The following is a 24,554-nucleotide window of genomic DNA, read 5'->3' on the forward strand; positions in this document are numbered from 1 at the left end:
TATGCATATTTTCCTAAATATACAAATTATACAGCATTTAGCAACTGTAATTCTACCTAATAGTTGTACAAACTATTATTTCCAATAAAGATTAGAGATAAAGTTTTAATTATAGTAAGCAGTATCAAAACATTAGGTTCATTGTATAATAGATTAAATCTCTAAATGTAGAGCACAAAATGATTCACATATTTTAATATTAAGAAGAAAAACTATGTATAATTTATACCTACAGTGCAAGGAGAAAAAAATGCTTGTGTCAGCCTTAGGAAACAAACAGCCCTATCAAGTGACCAACTAGAAAAGATTCACGCTAGAGGCGCAATAAATAACAGTAATGATGACAACCATCTCCCATAACTACATTACAGCCCATTGTCCACATCTGATTATACTAGTCTAGACCTTGGGTAAGCACATACACACATTTTCACCAAGAATTTTCCAATATTACTGTTCTGTTTCCTGAGCTTTCTGTGACCCCCATTAGCAGAAACTGTCAGATTTTCTCTACTAAACATCTTCACCACTGATAGGAAAGTTACCACTTTTCTGCATCCTAACAACTGCAATATGGAAGCAATGCTCCTGAACTGGCAATTCTTCTAAAATTGTGATTTCTTTAGAATTAACTACAGAGAACAGTCATAAACCAATTTCTGCCATGGGGGGATAAAAATGTTTCCAAAGTCTTCCTGGAGTAATATGACAACTACTAAACCTTACTCCTCAGACTGTATCTGCTCTTATTAACATAGTCCTCATTCTTAAATTGCAGAATTATTACCTAACTCTCCATGTAAATGCTTTCTTGTTCACATCTCCCCTCACACACATACATGGCATATTTAATAATTCAATATCAAAAGATCTTTAAACTGATATCTCTTTACTCCTTTCTGAGGTACAGCTCTTAATAACAACTTTTGAGTAAGAGACGCAAAGGGTCTAACATAGAATACACAACCCTGAAGCCCTAAAAAGAACAGGCTGGTGACTAAAAAAAAAGAATATTTTTAAACAGTTTTCAAAACTCTTTAATGGGCCTCATACATATTTAAAGAAAATCTAGATCTTCAGTTTAGAACTAGCCCAGATGGTACCCACTTCTAAAAGCCAGTATCCTTTTTATTAAGGAGACCACAATGTATCCATACATTTTACTATTGGGATGGGAATAGCAAATACTCCATAAAATTATTTCTTCCTGAAAATATAAGAGAGCTCAGTAATTTAATATATAAATTTCAAATTTAACATGAATATCACAGCCCAATACCAACCTATTTTTCCAAATTTATTCTGAACAACCCCTCGTTGAGCATTTTAAAACAGTAACTCATGGCAGTAGAAAGGCTAGAATGGAAGCAGAAGGACCAGTGTGCAAGAATTTATTCTCAAGGAGATTATATATATAGAGAGAGAGAGAGAGAGAGAGAGAGAAGATAGTTTTATGCAAAAAAAAAAAGCAAAACGATGAGGGAAACAGCTCTGATTACTCCCCACTTCAAATCCAGTTTAGGATTTCCCTGTTACAAAATATCTATCATCTTCTATTTTCCTATAACTGCCTTTGTCTCTTCACTGCTAGTAGAGATTGCTTAGCATTTCATAGGAACTTACCGTTTAGATTCTACTTTGACCACCTTATTTAAAATTGCAACATCCTCTGCCCTACATTGTATCTACTCTTTCTCTCCCTGTTTTATCTTACAGCATTTACCACCCTCTGACATCATATAAACTTTTTTATTTCTTTATTGTCTACCTATGCTAATTAAAATACACTGCATGAGGGCAGGAATGTCTGTTCTGTCCATTGTCAATTCCCCAGAACCCAGGACACAGACCAGCACATAGGTGATGTGCATAAATATTTTCCGAATGAACCGATTTCTATCTTCATTTTATTATCATTTCACTCTTCTCAATGTTTAGCTTTCTTTCCTTTTTCTCCCACCACTAATCTGTCTCCCTTTTTTTCTATATTCATTTTCATTTAACACAGTGATTCCACTTATACATAAACTGTTGTAGTTTTAAAAAATGCATGCAGCTCCAAAACTTCCACACAAACATAACACCCTTGTCTGGAAGTTGCATGCTTTGGCCTTGGTAAGAAAGGTTAAACAACAAATCCTACACTGCCCAACACTAAAGCCCTGAATCCTACTGGAATTTAGCATTTTTAGGAAGTGAAAAGCACAATTTAAATGCAACACCACTGCATTTAAGCCTGAAAAGTAACCACAGAAAACTGAGATCAAGCCAGAAAATTAAAAGTGAAAATAATCTGACCATATGATTATCTTAAGCCAAAACCCATGAAGAAAAGAAGGAAAATGCTTATTGTAATTAAGGGGAGAAAATTCAAATCCTCTTTAATAAGCCATTAAATTTTCACAAAATAATAAACATTAATTTAAATAGTGTAATCTTTAAGAGGAAAGAATAGTACATATCTCTTTCTAAACAACCCACATAAACATCTCTATTATTAGATCCGGGGTTAGAGTAAATAGAGATTAAAGTACCTCTCAATACATCTTTGAAACAATGACTTCTGAAATGGGATCACTTCCAAACAAATGTTTAAAATATTTAATTGAGTTTTTCTATAAAATATATCACCTCACATATAATTTTTTAAAATTTAACCAGGGAGCATATGGCCCTTTAAGAAACACTGCAGAGTTTCCAAGAGATAAACTCTACTTTAATTTAGATTTCATCTTTGGGTGTTTCAGAGAAGACTATATCTTAGCCACATTGTTTACTTAAGTGCAACAAATACCTCTGTCTCTTAACAAAATAAAACCCAAAGGGGTCAGAGTAAAATGCATTTTACTCTCTCTCCCTCCATACCTCCCTTTTCCCTCTTCACCTTCCCTTTCATTCATTCTTCTTTTCATTTACTCCACAGGCATTGATTAAGAATCTATGATATTTAGAATGAAGGAAAATGCTGAACTACTAAATGAATGCTCAGAAAGCAGAAGTGCGATCTAAGCAGTTGAATTTTGAAGAGACAGACAAGTGTATCAGTACTAGAAACATTATGTCTTTTATGAGGGCTATTTACATATTGGGATACAAGCCTGAATTATTGCTGTAATAAGCAGATACTGACTATCCCCAGAGGATAATTAACCAATGTGCCCAACAGGATGTGGGATAATCTACCCTTTATTGTGCTTTTCAAGGATGAAGAAAAGAAGAGAGTCATAGCAGCAGATTTCAGAGAAAAATCGTAGAAGGCTATGGAATTTCTCAAAGTGTACTTTTAGGAAACTAAATCCAATACTGTGATTATAGGTCATTTTAAAATTACTCATATATTTAACAAATTATAAAATTCAAGACGAGAATACATCTTAAAATTTTTTACTATAAGAAAATATTTAACAAATATTCTACCTTTAAATCAGGTTCTGTACTCTACTACTTTTCCTCACTTTTACTGGCAAAAACTTTTAAAATTTGATCAGCCAATGAAATTGTTACCTGTTTTTTCCTTTAAATAAGTAAAGAGAAAAATTAAGAAATTACATAACAAGAAAGACAGGAAAACTCCCTTTGCATTTTAAGCTATAAAAATTTTATTTATAGGGAATTTGCACTGATTTTTCAGAACTTCAGAATATAAGGACAAAAACAAGGACAAACATGTGGGATGACCAATACTTACCCAATGCATTGTTCCTCCTAACACAAGTTAAACAAGTGAAGTTATAAGACTTTGAAATGCTCAAGAGCAGCTGTCATGACTACAGCTGCCTAGAACAACCTCAGGAACTTAAAATGCCCTAAGAAATATTAGTTGAAAGGATGGCAGGCAGGCTGGCAGGAAGAAAGAAAGCTACCTAACAGCTGCATCTATTTCTGCTGGCAAAATTAACACCCATATTGAGATACTAAAGTTTTAAGAAGAGATGTCAACAAAGCCAATTAAGAATAATAGGAATAAAAAGGCAAAATATGACATCTAAACTTCTTTAAATGAGAAGTGAGTTTCAAGATTCACTGACAAAGAATTTAATTTTAAAATTTAAGCAATAGTTCTTTGGAAGCAGTGTAATTAAATACATTTTTCAATTAAAAACATTTTTAAGGTGAAGGAAAAAGCAAGTAATATAAAACAAAATCAAGTACACAAATAAATCAACTGAAGCCCAATATACACAATAATGTGACCCACCACACATGAATTTAGTATAATAACAATGACCCTCAGATTTCATTAAGAAGGTCAAAGGCAATGGTGATAACTGACTTTCCTATTTCCTATTAATGTGATGCCACAACACCACAGAACATTCTAAAATAAGTCTTTAATATTCTTTAAAGAATTTAAAACTGTTTATAAAAACTGGTACCTTTAAGGTAAAACAAGACTCTTTTAGACCAACTGTTTGCACATGTAAAAAGTAAATAGAGATGACAGTGATGATAATAATGATATATCATAAAACATCCATAAACAAAATTATGAGTCAGGAATAACAATGTTCTTGTTCAATAAATGTAGAAAATTAATGTTTTTAAGATGAAATCTTGTTTTATATGTATGTGTATTTTCTTTTATATTGGTAAAAAAAAGTCAAGGAAGTATCAATTATGCCAATGATTACCAATTATTTCTAGAAATAAATTTGTTTAAAATGGATTGCTGTTTACATAAAAAGTATCAATAACTGAACTCAAAACTATCAAAACAATATATTTACAAAGAAAGTACCCTATCAATTAAATAGGTAAGTTTAGAGAAACATTTCTACTAAATAACAATTACTTATGTCTGACCTAAGTCATTGATTTTCTAACGATAACCATCAAGTCCAATACACCTTATGCTGTAGTCTCAGTCTGTAAAGGTCTTCATGTTATTTACACTAATAAAACATTAATCAAGGACCAAATTTATAGTGGCTACACTATAAATGAGGTCAAGGTAGGTCAGACTTACATAATAAGGAAAGAAAAAAAAAGGCTGGTCTCTGCAGTGAAAAGAAAAGTCCTTATTACTTAATCTTTCTGCCCCTGGGATTAAGTCCAGTAGATAAACACAGCAAACTACTTCACAAATATATCCAGAGCTATGTAAACTCAGTAACCTCAATGTACTGAGTATTTATAAAAGGAAAACTAAACCCACTGATTGAGAAAAATAAATCTCTGAAATGTTCCTTTAAAATATATCCTATCTTCTAAATAAAGATACAATAAAAATTTCAAACACTAGCTCCACTATTTCACTAATGAATGTTAGTTTTCTTTCTACCACAATTTATTTCTGACATTCAAAGGCAAAGGCTAAGTACTTTCTATAGGTTCAGCACTGAAGTAAAGACCGTTTCTAACCAGAAGAGGCTAACAAATCCAAACAGAGTAAGACAAGCACAGGTAAGAAATTTGAAAAGGGTATTATAAAACCTATGATTATAGATGATATAAAAATGAGTAAGTTATTCAAATAATTGTATCCCAATAAGAATCAGCTATTCTGGATAAGGATATCTGAGAACAATATAAAAGAATTCATTTCTTCATAAAATATAGACATTTTCAACACAAAATATGTATTATATATATGTATGTATTTTCTTTTCTCTTGGTAAAAATGCTCAAAGAAATACCACTTGACTATTGTAAAAATTATCTGTATAAAATGAGCTTACATTACAAATGTTAAAAAGATATTGTTTACCTGAAAAATATCAATAATTGAAATCAAAACTATAAAAACAATGTACTTACAGAGATAACCTGTTATCAATTAAACACAAATATTTACTGAATTTGTAAGGTACTTCTCTAAGAGCCAGAAATACAACCATAAACAAGAAATGGGGGACTGCTCTCATAGAACATACACTTTACAAAAGGAGACAGACAATGAAAATAAACGTGGGAGAGAAATAAGAGATATGGGGAAAAGGTTATAAGAAAGGTAAAAGAAACCTGGATAATAGGTTTCAGGGAAGATGTCTCTGAGGAGGTGACATCTGAACTGGGACTTAAAGGAGAATGAACCAGCCATGTAAAGATCAGGGAGTATATCTTAACAGCTATGGTAGAATAAAGAGGCCAACAAATCCTCTCCCAGAAAAACAAGTAAAGAACTAGAGAATATCAATCATTTCAGGGTTCTGAAAATTGACCAAAGGCAAACAACAAAATCCATATTAATTTTATTCAAAAAAATCTGCTGAATGTTGAGTAAGAATAAATGGAATTTGTGGTGCTCTTTTCAGGGACTGCCCCAACCAAACACCATAGATGAAGTAGTTCTACAAGGCTGTGGTTGCTTATAGAAACCAACAACTTCACTGACAGAGATCACTGACTTGATTTGGATGGCAGTTCAAAAAAATGCTTGCCAAGCTGAAAATAGGAAAAAAGCCTTTAACTCTCCTAGAATGAGATTACATTTGCAATTAGGGTGAGCAGGAGACCAGAGAACCAACTAGGAATTGAAGAAGATCCTGAAAATGAACAGCCATGCCTATGTATGTTTATTAGGGAGTTTCATAATAATTTCACACAATCCATGGCTATCAGGATGCCTATGCACACATACACTGCAGACTTGGAAAAGATCATCAGGAAGTAAAAGCTAGGACAGAGATGAAAACTACCCTAAATTTTAATGTGTTCAACAAACCAAACCCAGATCAAATAGCAATACATGGTCAAAGGTTTCAGCAAGACTTCTGACCAATCAGAACTCTAATCTGGAGAAACAGGAGTGACCCCTAAAAAGCCAGACTAGAAAAAATTAAAATAGGAATTTTGGAAAAGCTAAGCAGCAACATTAATAGCACCATAAAACAAGAGAGAAATTCTGCAAATTAACCCCAAAGGAGTAACTTTTAAAAGCTAGTTCAACATTTCAAAATCAATTAATGTGATCCATCACCTTGATCAACAAGCTAAAAAGAAAATCACATCATCTTATTAATAGATGCAGAAAAGGCATATGACAAAATCCAACACCCATTCATGATTAAACACTCCATAAACTAACAGAAAAAGTCAACTTGATAAAGATCTACCAAAAAAACCCAAAAACACAAACAAAAAAACATACTACAGCTAACATCATATAGAATGGTGAGAAATGAGACTTTCTCACTAAGATCATTAAAAGTTAAGATTATCCCTTCTTACCACTCCTTTCAACATCATATACAAGTTCTAGCTAAAGCAGTAAGACACAAAAAGGAAATGAAAGATTGGGAAGGAAGACATAGGCATGTCTTTGTTCACAGATGACATGACTGTCCATATAGAATACCCAAGGGGTGTCTGGGTGGCTCAGTCAGTTAAGTGTCTGACTCTTGGTTTTGGCTCAGGTCATGATCTCATAGATCACGAGATCAAGCGCCACATCAGGATCCACACTCAGGGGGGTTGGCTTGAAGATTCTCTCCCTCTGCTCCTCGCCTCACTCATGCATGCTCTCTCTCTCTCTCTCTCTCTCTCAAATAAATAATCTTAAAACAAGAAAAGAATATCCAAAACAATAGACAAAGTCCTGAAACTAATAAGCAATTATTTCAGGTTGCAGGATACAAAGTTAATATACAAAAGTCAATTGCTGTTTTACATGCCAAAAATGAACAAGTGGAATTTAAAAGTAAAAACACAATGCCATTTAGATTAGCACCATAAAAAGTGAAACACTTAGGTATAAATCTAGCAAAATATGTACAAAATCTATATGAGGGATGCCTGGGTGGCTTAGTCAGTTAAATGTCTGCCTTCAGCTCAGGTCATAATCCCAGGGTCCTGGGATCGAGTCCCACATCAGGCTCCCTGCTCAGTGAGGAGCCTGCTTCTCCCTCTCCCCCTGCCTGCCGCTCCCCCTGCTTGGGCTCTCTCTCTCTCTGACAAATAAATAAATTTTTTTAAGAAGAGCTGTATGAGGAAAATGAGAAAACTCATATGAACAAAATTAAAGAATGCAGTAAGTGGAGAAATATTCCATGTTTATAGATAGGAAAACTCAATATTGCCAAGTTGTCAGTTCATCCCCTGGTCTATAAATTCAATGCAATCCAATTCAAAATTCCAGCAAATTATTAGGCAGATATCAACAAAATGATTTTATAGTGTATATGGAAAGGCAAAAGACCCAACACAATACTGAAAGAGAAGTTGGAGGACTGACACTACCCAACTTCAAAACCTACTATAAAGGTACAGTAATCAAGAAAGTGTGGTGTTGGTGAAAGAACAGACAGATATATCAAGGGAAAAGAATAGAAAGCTTCTATAAGGAATCTAAAATAGTCAAACTTGCAACACTGCCACCTTGCAAGCAATTCTATACAACAGCATCATAGATACTGGATTCGTTATATCAATAGCATGATTCCTATTTAACTTAAATTCATGAGACTCCCAACAAAATTTTATAGTCAATCTCAATCATATGAATCTTCCATTAATCAAACTTTGTTTAGCCACAACTGGAGAATCCACCAAATGTGCCCTTCATTCATGATTTCACTCAGCCACAGAAAGCCCTATACCCATCTCAGCCCTACTTCATTCGAGTACAATAGTTGTAGCATATATCTTCCTATTAATCCATTTCCATCCATTAATAGAAATTAATAAAACCTCTCAAACACTAATGACCCGCCTAGGAGCTATCACTACACTATTTACAGAAGTCTGTGCTCTTACCCAAAATGATATTTAAAAAATTGTCACCTTCTCCATCTCCGGCCAATTATGCTTCATAACAGTAACAGTGAGTAGTAATCAACGAAATTAAGCATTTCTAGAAATCTGCACAGAACATTCTTCAAAACCATGCTATGTATGTGTTCCGCATCCATTATTCAAAATCTAAATGATGAACAAGATATCCAAAACATAGGTGGTCTCATTAAAGCACTACTCTTCATCACAACATCACTCATCCCTGGAAACCTGGCATTAACAGTAATACCATTCTTCAATGTTAATTCCTCAAAGACTTAATTACCAAAACCACCAACATGTTGAAGAATGGTGGTTACCAGGAGCTGCGGGAGGAGCGGCCCCTTTTTGCTATAAAGTTTCAAAAGCTATGAAGTTTCAGTTATGCAAGATGAATAAATCCTAGAGATCTACTTTATAGCAAAGTGCCTATAGTTAAAAATATTATATACTTAAAAACTTGCTAAGAGTAGATCTTATATTAAGTTTTCTAATAATAACAATAATATAATAAGATAGGCAAAAAAATAAGAAAATGTGACTCATAACACTGAACCAACGGTCAAAAGAATCTCTTCTCTGAGATTGGATTTAGCAGAAAATACTTCAAGGTAGCTATCATAAATATGTTCAAAGAATTTAAGGCACTCATACTTTGAAAATAAAAGGAGAATGTGATGAAAATGACTACACAGTGAATATAAATAATTAGAATCTATTAAAGAGGCCCAATTGGAAATTTTCTTGGGTAAAAAGACAATAATCAAGATGAAAAACTCCAAGGGGACTCTGAGATTGCAGAGGGAATGAGTGAACTTGGAAACATACAATAGCATTAATAAATTGAGCAACAGAGAGAACAAAGATTAAAAGTTGCTTAACAGTGCCTGCAGGATATCAAGAGTACCAATGTATAATGGGAGTCCAGAAAAAGAGGCAAGATAAGCACAGGAAAAAAATAGAAATAATGACTGAAAACGTTCCAATTGTTATGAAAAGCATTCATTGACAGACCCTAGATGCTTAAGGAACTCCAAGCAAGATAAACACCACCAAGCACTGCAGAGAGTAGGAAGTTTTACTCTACTTGTAAGCTACCAAGTTAACCTTTCATGGATAGAAGATAATGAAATATCTGGGTCAGAGACAAATGACAGTTCATTATTCTCAGCAAAAGCAGCAGCCAGAGTATCAGCATTTGTGCTAGCACTTCTAAGCCCCAGTTCCCACACACTGAACCAGGTCCAGGAGATAAAAATACCAAATGTTACACAAGAGGAAACCTGAGCTTAGGGCTCTAGAATCTTTTTTGATGGCCACTGGGGCCTGGTAACTTTTGTCTCAAAGTAAGATATTATTACTATTATAGTAGACAGCAAACAACCCTTCAAATGGAGACACTACTATATTCCAGAGCTGTGTGCTCCATAAACATCTTTAAAATAACAGTACATTACAGAACAAAAGCAATTGGCCTTCTACTTGCAAGACCTTTAGAAATGTGAGAAGCCAATGAAGAATTATCTTCCAACAATCACAAAGACATGTCTTATTCCAAGTGTTATAAAACAAAGGTAAATAAGAAGGTGGAAAAAAAGGATTCATCACCTATGAGAGAACAACAATAGAATTAAAGGCTGACTTCGTATCAGAAAATCTGGAGGCCATGTGACATATTCAAAGTACTTTAAAAAAAATCAAACAAGTTCATATGCAGCAAAACTATCTTTCAAAAATGAAAACACTTTGGGAATAAACTTCGGTAGTTCTGCAAAAAGTTAAGCATAGGCTTAACATATGACCCAACATTAAGGAGGGCATGTGATGTAATGAGCACTGGGTATTGTATAAGACTGATGAATCACTGAACTCTACCTTTGAAACCAATAACACATTATATGTTAATTAACTGAATTTAAATTTTAAAAAAGTACTGTGACCTATATTTAAATGCTCTTAATATTAAAAAATAATGTAAACTATGAAAAAAATAAAATTTTTCATTTAAAAAAACAGACCCAGAGTACATAAAGTAAAAACTGACAGAAGGAGAAGAAACTGTAGTTGGAGATTTCAATACCTCAAATCCCAATAATTAACAGAACTAGAAAGTGAATCAGAAAGATTTTTTGAAGACTTGAGATTTGAATGATACCATCAATCAACTTACTTGAGATTTGAATGATACCATCAATCCACTTAACCTAAGTGATATTTACAGAACACTCCATACAATGATAGAATATATATTCTTTTCCAATATATTTGGCACATTCTCCAGAAAGACCAGGAGCTAGGCAATAAAAGAGTCTCAATACCTTTAAAAGAACTGAAATCATTTAAAGGAATTCTCAGATCACAGTGGAATTACATTAGAAATCAATATGGAAAGGTAACTGGGAAACCCCAAATATTTGGTTATTAACACAAAATAACCCATGGGCCAAATTAGTAATCACAGGTAAAACTAGTAAGCATTTTCAAAATCAATGCAACAAAGCATGTAAAAATTTATGGAATAAAGCTAAAAACTGCTGTTAGAAATGTACAGCTGCAAACACCCGTATTAGAAAAGTAGGAAATTCTCAAATCAATAAGCTTCCACCTTAAAGAACTAGAAAAAGAAGAGTAAACAAAACCTAATCAATGAAGGATGGAAATAATAAAAACACAAACAGAAATCAAAGAAATTGAAAACAGAGAAAAGACGGAAAAGCATCAATTTAAAAAAGTGTAGTTCTTCAGGAACATTCTTCAGGAATGAAAGAAAGAACATCACTAATACCTACAAAAATTAAAAGCACTACAAGAGATTATTATGAACAACTCTCTGCCACACAATAAATAAATTAAATGGATAAATTCCTACAAAATTAAAATTTCCACATTTGACACTTAAGTAACAGAACACGTGACTAGCCTGTAACAAGTCATGTAACTGAATTAGTAATTTAAAATCTTGGCACAGAGAAAATCCCAGGCCTGGGTATTTCCAAAGGTGAATTCTATAAAATATTTAAAGAAGACATGAATAGCAATACTACATAAACTCTTTCAGAAAACAGAGAAGAAGCAATTCCCATCTCATTTATTGAGGCCATTATTATCCTGATACCAAGCCAGACAGACAAATCATGAGAAAACTATAATCAACTCATTCATAAAAAGAGACAAAAAAACCCATAACAAAATATTAGCAGAATGAATCCTGCAACATATTAAGTAAATTATATATTTTGACCAAGTAGATTTCATACCATGAATATAAAATTTATTTAATGCTGAAATATCAATTAATATAAATCACCATATTAATAAAAAACAAAACCCACATGATCAATTTATAACACAAAGAAGGAAACAGTTGTCAAAATCCAAGATACATCCATAATAAATACTCTTCAATAAACAAAAAACAGAAGAGAACTGCCAAAACTTGATAAAGAGCATCTACAAAGAATTCAGCTAACATAATACTTAATAATAAGAGACCAAATGCTTTCCCTCTAAAATCAAGAATCAGGCAAGAATGTCCAGTTTCACTACTGCTTAATATCATTCTGGAAGTCCTAACCACTGCAATAAGGCAAGAAAAAGCAATGAAGGACATCCAGATTGGAAAGGAAGAAGTAAAACTACCAATTGTTTTTCACTGGCAACTTAATTCTATATGCAGTAAAGGCTAGGGAATCTAAAAACAAAATGACCTGAGCTGAAGGCAGACGTTTAACCAACTAAGCCACCCAGGCATCCCTCATATAGATTTTGTACATATTCTGTTAGATTTATACCTAAGTGTTTCATTTTTATGATGCTAATCTAAATGGCACTGTGTTTTTACTTTTAAATTCCACTTGTTCATTTTTGGCATGTAAAACAGCAATTGATTTTTGTATATTAACCTTGTATCCTGCAACCTGAAATAACTGCTTATTAGTTTTCTCTCTAGCTTTCTCTCACAACCCACATCAAATCCATTAGTAAATCCTATAGGCTTATCTTCAAAACATATTCAGAATCCTACTACTTCTTATCTCAACTATTACCACCCTAGTCCAAATCACCATTATGCTTAATGAGGATTACAACAGCTTCCTAACTGATGTTTTAGCTTCTATCCTTAAATTTCTACATGTATCAGCCAAGAGTTGATCTTTTTAATACATAAAACATACTGTCTTCCCTCTACTCAAATTCTGCAATGACTGTCATTTCCCACAGAATAAGCTGCAAAATCTCTATACAAAACCTTATCCCTATGTTATCTCTCTAGTCCCATATCTTATTTCTCTCTCTTCATTTTGATCATTTTGTTCTTGCTATATTGTCCTCATTCCTCAAATATGCCAGGGAAGCTTTCATCTGTATAACTGTTGTTCCCCAGGACTGGAACGATCAACTCCTATATCTAACTCCCTCACATTCTTCAAGTGCTTGCTTAAATGTCACTTTTAACCAATGAACTCTAATCTGACTACTCTTTTTATTTTTTTTTTTTAAGATTTTATTTATTTAGTTGACAGAGAGATAGAGAACACAGATAGTCAGAGTGGCAGGGAGAGGGAGAAGCAGGCTCTCCACCGAGCAGTGAGCCCGATGTGGGGCTCAATCCCAGGGCCCTGGGATCATGACCCGAGCCGAAGGCAGATGCCCAACCAACTGAGCCACTCAGGCACCCCTGACTACTCTTTTTAAACTGCAAACTATGCCAACCCTTTCTACTTCCTTCAAAAATCTCCATTTCCCTCAACTTGTTCCACATTTTCTTTTTCCACAGTACATATCACCATTCACCTGTCATATAATCCATTACTTATTTTACTGTTCATAGTCAGCCAATGACTGCTTAAATGTAAGATCTACAAGTAAATATATACTTATCTGTTTATTGCTCTATCCCCAGCAACAAGGGCAATTGATGGTATGTAGTGAATAATACATATTGGCTGAATGAATAGATGAGAAAATATAGGCTAATAGAAGTAAAAGTACTTTCCAAATATAAAAGCTGAAACTTGAACCCAGTGCTAACTTCAAAGCTGATGCTATTAATAAAAAGCTATAAAGCCTTATATGTATATGATATATTTATATATATATATATATAAAGCTATAAATGTAACAGTAACTTGTGTAATCATGGGTGGTTATATTGAGTAGAGCCTATACTAATAAAAATTGGCTTTTATAACAAGTTTTCTATTTAAAAAAGGGCAAGAATATATTCTTTAAACAAATAAGCCTTATAAATGATAGAAAATCTGTTGTTTTGCATTAAGTAGAACAAATACATATTTGATCAAGAGCTCTAACTACCTCTTCTTCTATATATAAACTTTGAAAGATGCATTACCTCAGTGTTGAAATTCAGCCAAAGAGTGATTTAGCCTTTTGAAAATTAAGCATTTTGAAATTTTGACTAAACAGCTAAATTATTAGCCATTCACTCACTGAGAAATATTTCTTGATTTCCTACCATTTGCAATACTCATAACTGCAATTTAGCTCTCTTTCTCTTGTTAATCACAGCAATAACCTCACTACTGTGCTGCTTGATTTCATTCAGGTCTCCTCTCCATCAACCCACCCCAAATATTTCTGTCAGTTATCTTTTCAAAACCCAAATATCATATTTCTTTGCTTAAAATCCTCCAAGCTTTCCACTGCCTTTAGATAATAGTCCAAATTTGCTACGATAGGCCTTTTATGATCTAGATGTCCAATTCTAATCCAGTAATTCAAATACACAAACCCACACACTTGAATATTCTATATACCTTTCCACACCATGGTGTCTTCAGATATTCTATTTTCTCTATTTGGAATGCTTTTCTCACACACATCCTCCAATTTATCCATAATTCTCACTTTTCCAATGTCTATAGGACTAGCCCTACTCATCTATGAAAATATATCTCAATGACATCACCAAGATGGCGACATACATCATTTGTGACCTCACTCCCCCCTCACAAGAAAACAACTAACAATTTTTCAGGAACAAGACATCACTGAGAGAATTCTAGAACACAGGAATGAGGCTAAAGCACCCCTTGTACCACAGGGATCTAGACAAACTGCATTAGGAGGTTAAGAGGAGGAACTAAATGTTGACTATATTACCCCTCCCCCAAGCACAGCACCATGTGGTTCCTTAGAACCACTGATTCCTCCACCATTGTGAAGAGAGAACCTAGCCCTGGACAACCAGCACCCCCACCTGACCTTGTGGGAGCCACTACTCTAATCATACCCAATGAGGATTGCAGGAGAATCTGCATGACTCAGCCACTGGGAATTGAGTGTGACAAGGAGTGGGGTAGTGCTTGCGATAACCAACACAAAGACCTTGGCCAATGGAGTTACACACCTGTAGAGCCCACGTAATAATCCCAACCAGCAGCTTTGCTCACCTGCAGAACCAAGTCAGTGGCACTCTCTAAGCAGGTAATTCAGCAGGGTGCATATCACTTGATTTCAATCCTCAAACAAGGTGGTTTACCAGCCCTAGAGACTGGTTTGCCCTCACCCGGGCAAGGAGCTGAGTCACACACCCACATACTGTAAAGAGTGTATCCCAGCCGCATCTGACCAGAAATGCTGCTGGGAAGACCAGGAAGCTGTGATATCCAGCAATGCTTGAGCAAAGAGGTGGACAGGCAAAACTGACTGCCCCCAGAGAAAAGCCAGTACCAAGTATAGAGGATTCTTGTGCTATGAATGGTCATGGGGATTCATTCAAAGCCAAGGACAGCTCCAGGTCCTGCCTTGTTTGAGAAACTGAGATACCTGAAGTGACCCCTTATATTCCCACCCAGGTGACGGAGCTGAGACATAGCCCCACACACCTGCTATATCTACCAACCCCATCTCACCAGAAGGGCTGGCAAAAACAACCCGAAAGCTGTGCAGCCCAGTGGGGCACTCAAGCCAAGAGAAGAACAAGAAGAGCCCATAGCTTGCAGTGCAAAGCCAGTGCACATGGATAGTGGGTCAACATGAGTTAAGACAATAATTCCATCATTAGAGCTATTTGAACCACTGATCCAGGTAGCAGAACTAACTTGTAGCCCAACTTAATACTGAATACAGTCTCCAGCCTGTCTGATCAGGAAAACTAACCAAGTATATGAGAAACTACATAGCCCACCCAACAACTCCACTTATATACATACTTTAACAGAGAGCACAAACCATGGCTTTCCCTGTCTGCAGAATAAAATCTGTGGCCTCCCTGAACAGAGAATTCAGTGCACAGTCTTGCCTGATTCAGGTCCCCAAACAGTCACAGCCCAGGGTCCCATTCTACTGCCCTGCCAGGGCAGGGAAAATAATTCATAGTCACATCTACAACTGACTACAGTACCCAGTCCTAACCTCTAGTAAGCCTGACCAGAAAATCCAAGCAATCACAGAGACCATTCTACAGACTCACTTCAGTAGAGTATCAAGCCAGAAGACCTATCCAACTGTTCTCAGCCAGAGGCACATCCCACACCCCAAACTCAGCACTCAAATAGTTACCTCATCCAAAAATGATAATAGCAGGCCACACCTGGCCAAGAATATTATGAACAGACACACCCAGAAACTCAAACTGAGGTAACTGGTGAAGATATGTCTCAGCCAAAGAAAACCTGCGAAGTCTGGAAGAAGAACCCAACTACTCAAGTATACCAATGTAAGGAATCTAAGATCACAAAAAAAGCAGATAAATATGATACCCCCAAAGGAAATTAATAAAGCTCTAATAACTGATCCTAAAGAAATGGAGATCTATGAACTGTAAGACAAGGAATTCAGAATAACAACTTAAAATTTAATGAATTACAAGAATACACATACAGAAAACTAAACCAAATTAGGAAAACAATGCATGAACAAAACAAGAAGATCGTTCCAATTTTAGTATATGTGCTGCCGAAGCGAGCATCAAAACAAGAAGATCGGCAAAGCAATAGTGACCATTAAAAAAAATGAACAAAATCTTAAGGGTGAATACTGAATAACTGAGCTGAAGAATTCATTACACTTTCAAAAACAGATTCAGCCACAAGGAAGAAAGAATCAGTGACATGGGGTATAGGACATTAGAAATTACCCAGAAAAACAAAACAAAAAAAATGCGAAAGAGTGAAGAAAGCATATGAGACCTATAGGACACAGTGAAGAGAAACATTTGCATTATGGAATTCTAGAAGAAGAGAAAGAGAAAGGACAGAAAATATATTTAAAGCAATAATGACTAAAAACTCCCTAAACCTGGGAAGAGAAATGGACATCCAGATCCATGAGGCTCAAAGAACTCCATGATGAACGTGAACCTACACTGAGATAAATTATAATTAAATTGTCAAAAAGAAAGGCAAAAAAAAAAAAAAAAAAATCTTAAAAGCAACAAGAGAAAAGAGAGAAGTTACATAAAAGGGAATGCCCATAAAAATATTGGTAGATTTCTCAACAGAAACACTTCACTCCAGGAGAGAATGGGATGACATATTCAAAATATTCAAGGAAAAAAAACCTCTTAACTAAGAATACTACAGAGAATGAAGCTGTCCTTGAGAAATTATGGGGAGATAAAGACATACAAAGAAACACAGGGTGTACATTATCACTAGACGTGCCTTTTAAGAAATGCTAAGGGGAGTTCTTCAACTATGATAAAAAACATGCCAATTAAAACCAAGGTAGTGTAAAACTCACTGTTGATGGTAAATGCATAGTCAAAATCAGATTCTACAATTTGGTAATGATGCATAATTCACATACAACTCTAATTTAAAAGTTTAAAAAGTAAACACAGTAAAATAATCATAAGTACAATAATCTGTTACTAGTTACACAAAATTAAAATATACAAACTATAATAGCAATAACCTAAAATGTGAGTGGGAGGAGATATGAAAATGTAAATTTTAAAATTCTACTAAAATTATCTATTTAAAATATAGGAATATAATTTTAAGATATTTTGTGTAACCCTCATGGTAACCACAAAGAAAAAACCTATAGCAATTACACAAAAGAACAAGATAAAGAAATCAAAGCATACAAGTACCAAAACACATCAACACACAAAAAAAGATATCAGGATAAGAAACAAGAAGCAACAGATCTACCAAACAACCAAAAGACAAATAACAAAATGGCAATAGGAAGACCTTACTTATCAGTAAGTACTCTAAATAGAAATAGATTTAATTCTCTAGGGGCGCCTGGGTGGCTCACTCGTTAAGCATCTGCCTTTGGCTCAGGTCATGATCCCAGGGTCCTGGGATCGAGCCCGCATCAGGCTCCCTGCTCAGCAGGAATCCTGCTTCTCCCTCTCTCACTCCCCCTGCTTGTGTTCCTTCTCTCACTGTGTCTCTCTCCGGCAAATAAATAAAATCTTTAAAAAAAAAAAAATTTATTTCTCTATCAAAAGACATAGCATAGTTGAATGGATTAAGAAAAAAAACAAGATCCGAGAATAAGATACCTAACAAACACTTGATTTAGCCTTTAAAGACACACACAGAGTGTAAAGGGATAAAAATAATCACTTCAAGCAAATGGAAATAAACAAAATAAAATAAAATAAAATAAAAGCAGGGTAGTTATATCAGACAAAAGACTTTAAATTAAAAATAGTAAAAGGAGAAAAAGAAGGTCGTTACATGATGATAAAGGGGGTCAATCCATCAAGAAAATATAACAATTATAAATACCTATATACCCAACATCAGAACACCTAAATATATAAAGCAAAAACTAACACAGATAAAAAGAAATAAAGAATAATACAATAATAGCTGGGGACATAAATATCCTACTCTCAACAAAAGATAAATGATCTAGACAGAGAATCATTAAGGAAACAGCCAATCTGAACACTATAGACTGAATTTATCTAGCAAACATATACAGAACGTTCTATCCGACAACAGCAGAATACACATGTGGAATATCTTCAAAGATAGACCATATGTTAGACTATAATATGGTCTTAGCAAATTCAAGAAGTCTGGAATTATATCAATTATCTTCTCTGACCACAGGAGCACAGAATTAGAAATCAATAACAAAAGGAAAATTCACAAACACATGGAAATTAAACTCCACTTTTCTGAACAACCAATGGATTGAAGAATAAATTAAAGGAGAAATTTAAAAGTTTCTTGAGACAAATGAAAATGGAAACACAACACATCAGAACTTATAAGATACAGCAAAAGCAGTTCCAAAAGGTAAGTTCATAGCAACAAATGCCTACATTAAGAAGCAAGAAAGATCTCAAACAACCTAACACAACACTTTAATGAACTAGAAAAAGAACTGGGGCGCCTGGGTGGCTCAGTTGGTTAAGCGACTGCCTTCACCTCAGGTCATGATCCCAGGGTCCTGGGATCAAGCCCCACGTCGGGCTCCCTGCTCCTCGAGGAGCCTACTTTTTTCCCTCTCCCTCCGCCTGCCACTACCCCTGCTTGTGATCTCTCTCTCTCTCTCTCTCTGTCAAATAAATAAATAAAATCTTTAAAAAAAAAAAAAAGAAAAAAAAATAAAAAGAACAAACCAAGCACAAGGTTGGCAGAAGAAAGGAAATAATAAAAATTAGAGCAGAAATAAACAGAAACAGAGAACAAAGAAACAATAGAAAAGATTAACCAAACTAAGAGTTGGTTCTTTGGAAAGATAAAACAAAATTGGCAAACATATAGCTACACTAACCAAGGTAAAAAAGAGAACACAGATCAACAAAACTATAAATGATAAAGGGGAACATTGCAACTGATATCACAGAAATATATGGGTTCATAAGAGACTACTATGAGCAACCAAATACTAACAAACGAGACAACCTAAAAGAAATGGAAAAATTCTTAGAAACTACAACTTACAGGGGAGCCTGGGTGGCTCACTCGTTAAGCGTCTGCCTTCGGCTCAGGTCATGATCCCAGGGTCCTGGGAACAAGCCCCGCATCGGCCTCCCTGCTCTGCCGGAAGCCTGCTTCTCCCTCTCCCACTCCCCCTGCTTGTGTTCCCTCTCTCACTGTGTCTCTCTCTGTCAAATAAATAAATAAAATCTTAAAAAAAAGAAACTACAACTTACAAAGAATGAATCAGGAAGAAACAGAAATACTGACTGGAGCAATTACTAGTAAGGAGATTGAATCAGTAATCAAATATCTCCCAATAATGAAAAGCCTAAGACTAGGGGCGCCTGGGTGGCTCAGTCCTTAAGCATCTGCTTCAGGTCAGGTCATGATCCCAGGGTCCTGGGATCGAGCCCCGCATTGGGCTCCCTGCTCAGCAGGAAGCCTACTTCTCCCTTTCCCACTCCCCCTGCTTGTGTTCCCTTTCTTGCTGTCTCTCTCTGTCAAATAAATAAATAATCTAAAAAAAAAAAAAGAAAGAAAAGCCTAAGACCAGATGACTTCACAGGTGTATTTTACCAAACATTTAAAGAAGAACTAACTCCAGTACTTTAAAACTCTTCCCAATCAAAGAGAAGAGAATACTCCCAAACTCATTTTAGAAAGCCAGCAAATCCCAATACCAAAACCAGAAAAAGGTAATACTAGAAAAAAAAAAAAAATTAAAAGCAAATATCCCTAATGAATATAGATGCAAAAGTTCTCAATAAAATAACAAGAAACTGAATTCAGCAGCACATTAAAAGGACTATTCATCATGATCAAGTAGGATTTATCCCAGGATGCAATGATGGTCTGACATGTGCAAATCAATCAATGTGACACATCACATTAATAGAATGGAAGAAAAGATCATATGATCATCTCAATAGTTGCATAAAAGGCATCTGACAAAATTCAACATCCATTTGTGATTAAAAACTCTTACCAAATTAGGCATAGGAGGAAGATATCTCAACGTAACAAAGGCCTTATATCACAAACACACAGTTAACATCAGACACAACAGTGAAGGTTAAAAGCTTTTCCTCTAAGATTAACAATAACGTAAGGGTGCCCACTCTGACTGTTCCTATTAAACACAGAACTGAAAGTTCTAGCTACAGCAATTAGGCAAGAAAAAAAATTAAACGTATCAGAATTGGAAAGGAAGAAGTAAAATTGTCCCTATTTGCAGATGACATGATTTTATATCTAGAAAATCGTAAATATTCAACCAAAAAAATGTTAGATTTAATCAATGTATGTAGTAAAGTTACAACATACAAAACCAGTAGCAGTTCAATATAGTAACAATGAATTCTCTGGTGAAAGAAATAAAGAAACTGATCCCTTTTACAATATCATCAAAAATAATAAAATACTTAGGAATAAATTTAATCAAGAAGGTAAAAGATCTCTACACTGGAAACCACAAAACACTGATGAAAGTAATCAAAGAAAACACAAATAGACAGAAAGGTATCTTGTATTCATGGACTGAAGGAATTAATATTGTTAAAATGTCATTACTACCAAAATCAGCTATAGATCAATACAATCCCTATCAAAATTCCAGTAGCATTTTTTCTAAAATTAAAAAAACACTCCTAAAATTTATATGGAACAACAAATGATCCTGAATAGTCAAAGAAATCCTGAGAAAGAAGAACAAAGCAGGATGCACCATACTTCCGGATTTCAAGTTATACAAAAAACTACAGTAATCAAAACAGTTTGGTACTAGCATAAAAGCAAATAAATAAAACAGAACCAAGAGTCGAGAAATAAATAAAGCATTTTATGGTCAACTAATATTTGACAAGAGAGCCAAGATTACTCAATGGAGAAAAGACAAGTCTCTTCATGAAATGGTGCTGGGATAATTAGACATTCACAGGTAAAAGAATGAAACTGGGGCGCCTGGGTGGCTCAGTTGGTTAAGCGACTGCCTTCGGCTCAGGTCATGATCCTGGAGCCCCGGGATCGAGTCCCGCATCGGGCTCCCTGCTTGGCAGGGAGTCTGCTTCTCCCTCTGACCCTCCTCTCTCTCATGCTCTCTGTCTCTCATTCTCTCTGTCTCAAATAAATAAATAAAATAAAATAAAATAAAAAAGAATGAAACTGAACCTTACGCCACTCACAAAAATTAACTTGAAATGGATTAAAGAATTAAATGTAAGAGCTGAAACCATAAAACTCTGGAAGAAAACTTAGGAATAAAACTCCTGGATATGGTCCTTGGAAATGACTTTTTTTGGATATGACACCTCAAGCACAGGCAACAAAATAAAAAATAAACAAGGGTGACTACATCAATCTAAAAAACTTCCCTTCAGCAAAAGAAACCATCGATGAAATGACAACCTGTGGAATGGAATATTTTCAAGCCAATATATCTGGTAAGGGATTAATATCTAAAATATATAAAGAACTCATACAACACAAAAGCAAAACACACACACACACCCCAACTTAAAAACAGGCAAAGAACCTGAATACACATTTTTCCAAAGTAGATATATGAAAGGCCACAGATACATGAAAAGATGGTGAACATCACCAATCATTAGGGAAATGCAAAGTAAAACAATAATGAACTATCACCTCCCACCTACTAGAATGGTCACCATCAAAAAAAGACAAGAGATAACAAATCTTGTCATAGATGTGGAGAAAAGGGTACACCTGTGCACTCTTTGTGGGACTATAAACTGGTACAGACACTATGGAAAACAGTATGGAAGTTGATGGAACAATTAAAAAGAGGACTACCATCTGATCCAGCAATTCCACTTCCAGAAATATACCCAAAGGAAATGAAAACACTTGAAAAGATTATCTACATATCCATTTTCATAGTAACATTATTTACAATAACCAAGACATGGAAACAAATTAAGTGTCCACTAACATATGGACAAAGAAGTAGTCAGAAAGACAGAGATATAAATAAATATAATGGAATATTATTCAGCCATTAAAAGTGAGGAAATCCTACCATTTGCAACAACATGACTGGAACCTGAAGGCATTATGCTAAGTGAAATAACTCAGACAAAGATAAATACCACATAATCTCACTTACATGTAGAATCTAAGAAACAAACAAATAACCCAAACTCCTAGAAAAAGAGACCAGACATATAGTTAGCAGAGGCAGAGAAAAGAGAAAGGGGGACTTGAAGGAAGGTGGTCAAAACGTACAGACTTCCAGTTTCTCAATAAAACTGGAAAAGAAATTTTAAAAAAGAATAAAATTAAAAAAGAAAATACCTCTCAAGAATCATAATCCCTGGGGAAGTTTTACCGAATTCTTCCATATTAAACTGTCAAGTATTTCTTTTAACATGTATTTAAATACTTCTACAACAGAATTTAGCAAAAGGCATTACCATTGCAGGTTTATTTATTGGTTTCCAATACTAGTATGTGAGCATGTATAATTATTTGCTCAGTAGAAGAATTTCAGAAGTATTTAATGTCAAGTGAAGTTATCCATACTTTTTTGCCGTCTTCTGTAACATTAACGAGACAGATGCTGGATTCCTAGTTACTAGTTCAAATAGTTCCCAAAGTGATGACATCAGTCTCAACACTAGCCAGAACACTATAAAGAAACATTCCTCAACAACCATTTTTCGCAAAATACAAATTTGAATGGCAGCTACACACATCTTTTAATTTATACCCTGGGTCTTCAGTCCAATTAATCCAAAATCAACTTCCACAAAAACAGACTCAAAGGAGTCCACTCATCATTTCCTCAATTTACTTTTACCTTTTAATTCTCTCACTCTCTTCAATCTATTTTCTCCCTTGTAGCTTTCTTTTCATCTCTGGACTTGCTTCACTTTTTCTTTCTTACTACTGAATTTCTTTTCCTTGAATTCTTCTATCTTTAAATGGAAACCTTACCAACTTTCTCCCTTTCTCTACTTTTGCATCACTTTGCAACACAGAACAAAACTTGTTAGCCCACTCTTTTATGATAGGCCATGACATAAGAGAGATAATATAGACATCTAAGTTTAATTATTGGGCTCACAAATATAATTAAATTTGTAGGAACTCCAAATAAGTATTCATTCTCCTTATATCTGCTAACAAAATCACTACTATTACTTTTGCCAAACTCAGCCTTACCTATCGAAAAATAAAGATCAGGACTTTATCATTAAGCATGTAACCATGAAGAAAACCACAAAATAATTAAATATTGACCTATTTGTAGAAATTAAGCTCCACTACATTAGTGACTACAAAAACAATACAGTATCCAAAAATGTCAGTTTCAGTGGCAAAAATACAGTAAGATTTATAAGTAAAACATAAATGGATATAAAATAGATTACCTTCCTTCGTTGACAAGTTCAATAAAAGCAAGGCCTGCATTCTTCTGGATAGAATTCTGCCACTCCTTAAAAAAAAAAAAGAAAAGAAAAGAAAATAGCTGAACACATAACAGATTATTTTTTTAAAACAATTATGAAAAACATCACCCATATCAATCTCATACCTTACCTCTTAAAGGAAAAGTTTGGTTAAATGTGCTGCCTACTCAAGGCCAACCCTGTGTACACATGAATAGTTGATATTCAGAATTAAACTAGGGGCGCCTGGGTGGCTCAGTTCATTAAGCATCTGCCTTCGGCTCAGGTAATGATCCCAGAGTCCTGGGATCGAGCCCCACATCGGGCCCCCCGCTCAGCGGGAAGCCTGCTTCTCTCTCTCCCTCTGCCTACTGCTCCCCCTGCTTGTGCTCTCTTTCTCTCTCTCTGTCAAATAAATAAATAAAATCCTTTAAAAAAATATTAAACAAGTTAGTAACAATTTGATTCTATATAAGCCAAAAAGCCCTATCTATATTTATTTTGCTGTCCTATACCATTATATACTACTAATTCAACAAAAATATTGGGAGTTGGGAAGGAAGGCAGCACAGAC

The 24,554-nt window shown here is 34.8% G+C and overlaps 1 protein-coding gene across 6 annotated transcripts in view; it reads right to left on the reverse strand.

The window, feature by feature from the left end:
• The window catches only part of LRBA (LPS responsive beige-like anchor protein), an 841,444-nt gene that overhangs the window by 466,330 nt on the left and 350,560 nt on the right, over positions 1-24,554 (reverse strand). For all 6 annotated transcript variants that reach the window (XM_064585149.1, XM_064585150.1, XM_064585152.1 and 3 more), the window contains one exon: positions 23,963-24,027. In XM_064585149.1, coding sequence (XP_064441219.1) covers positions 23,963-24,027 — 65 coding nt within the window. The remainder of the gene's footprint in view (positions 1-23,962; positions 24,028-24,554) is intronic.

Source organism: Mirounga angustirostris, unplaced genomic scaffold, assembly GCF_029215605.1.
Source record: "Mirounga angustirostris isolate CCGP_5_RB_7025 unplaced genomic scaffold, mMirAng1.0.hap1 SCAF_2, whole genome shotgun sequence".
NCBI classification, from domain to species: domain Eukaryota; kingdom Metazoa; phylum Chordata; class Mammalia; order Carnivora; family Phocidae; genus Mirounga; species Mirounga angustirostris.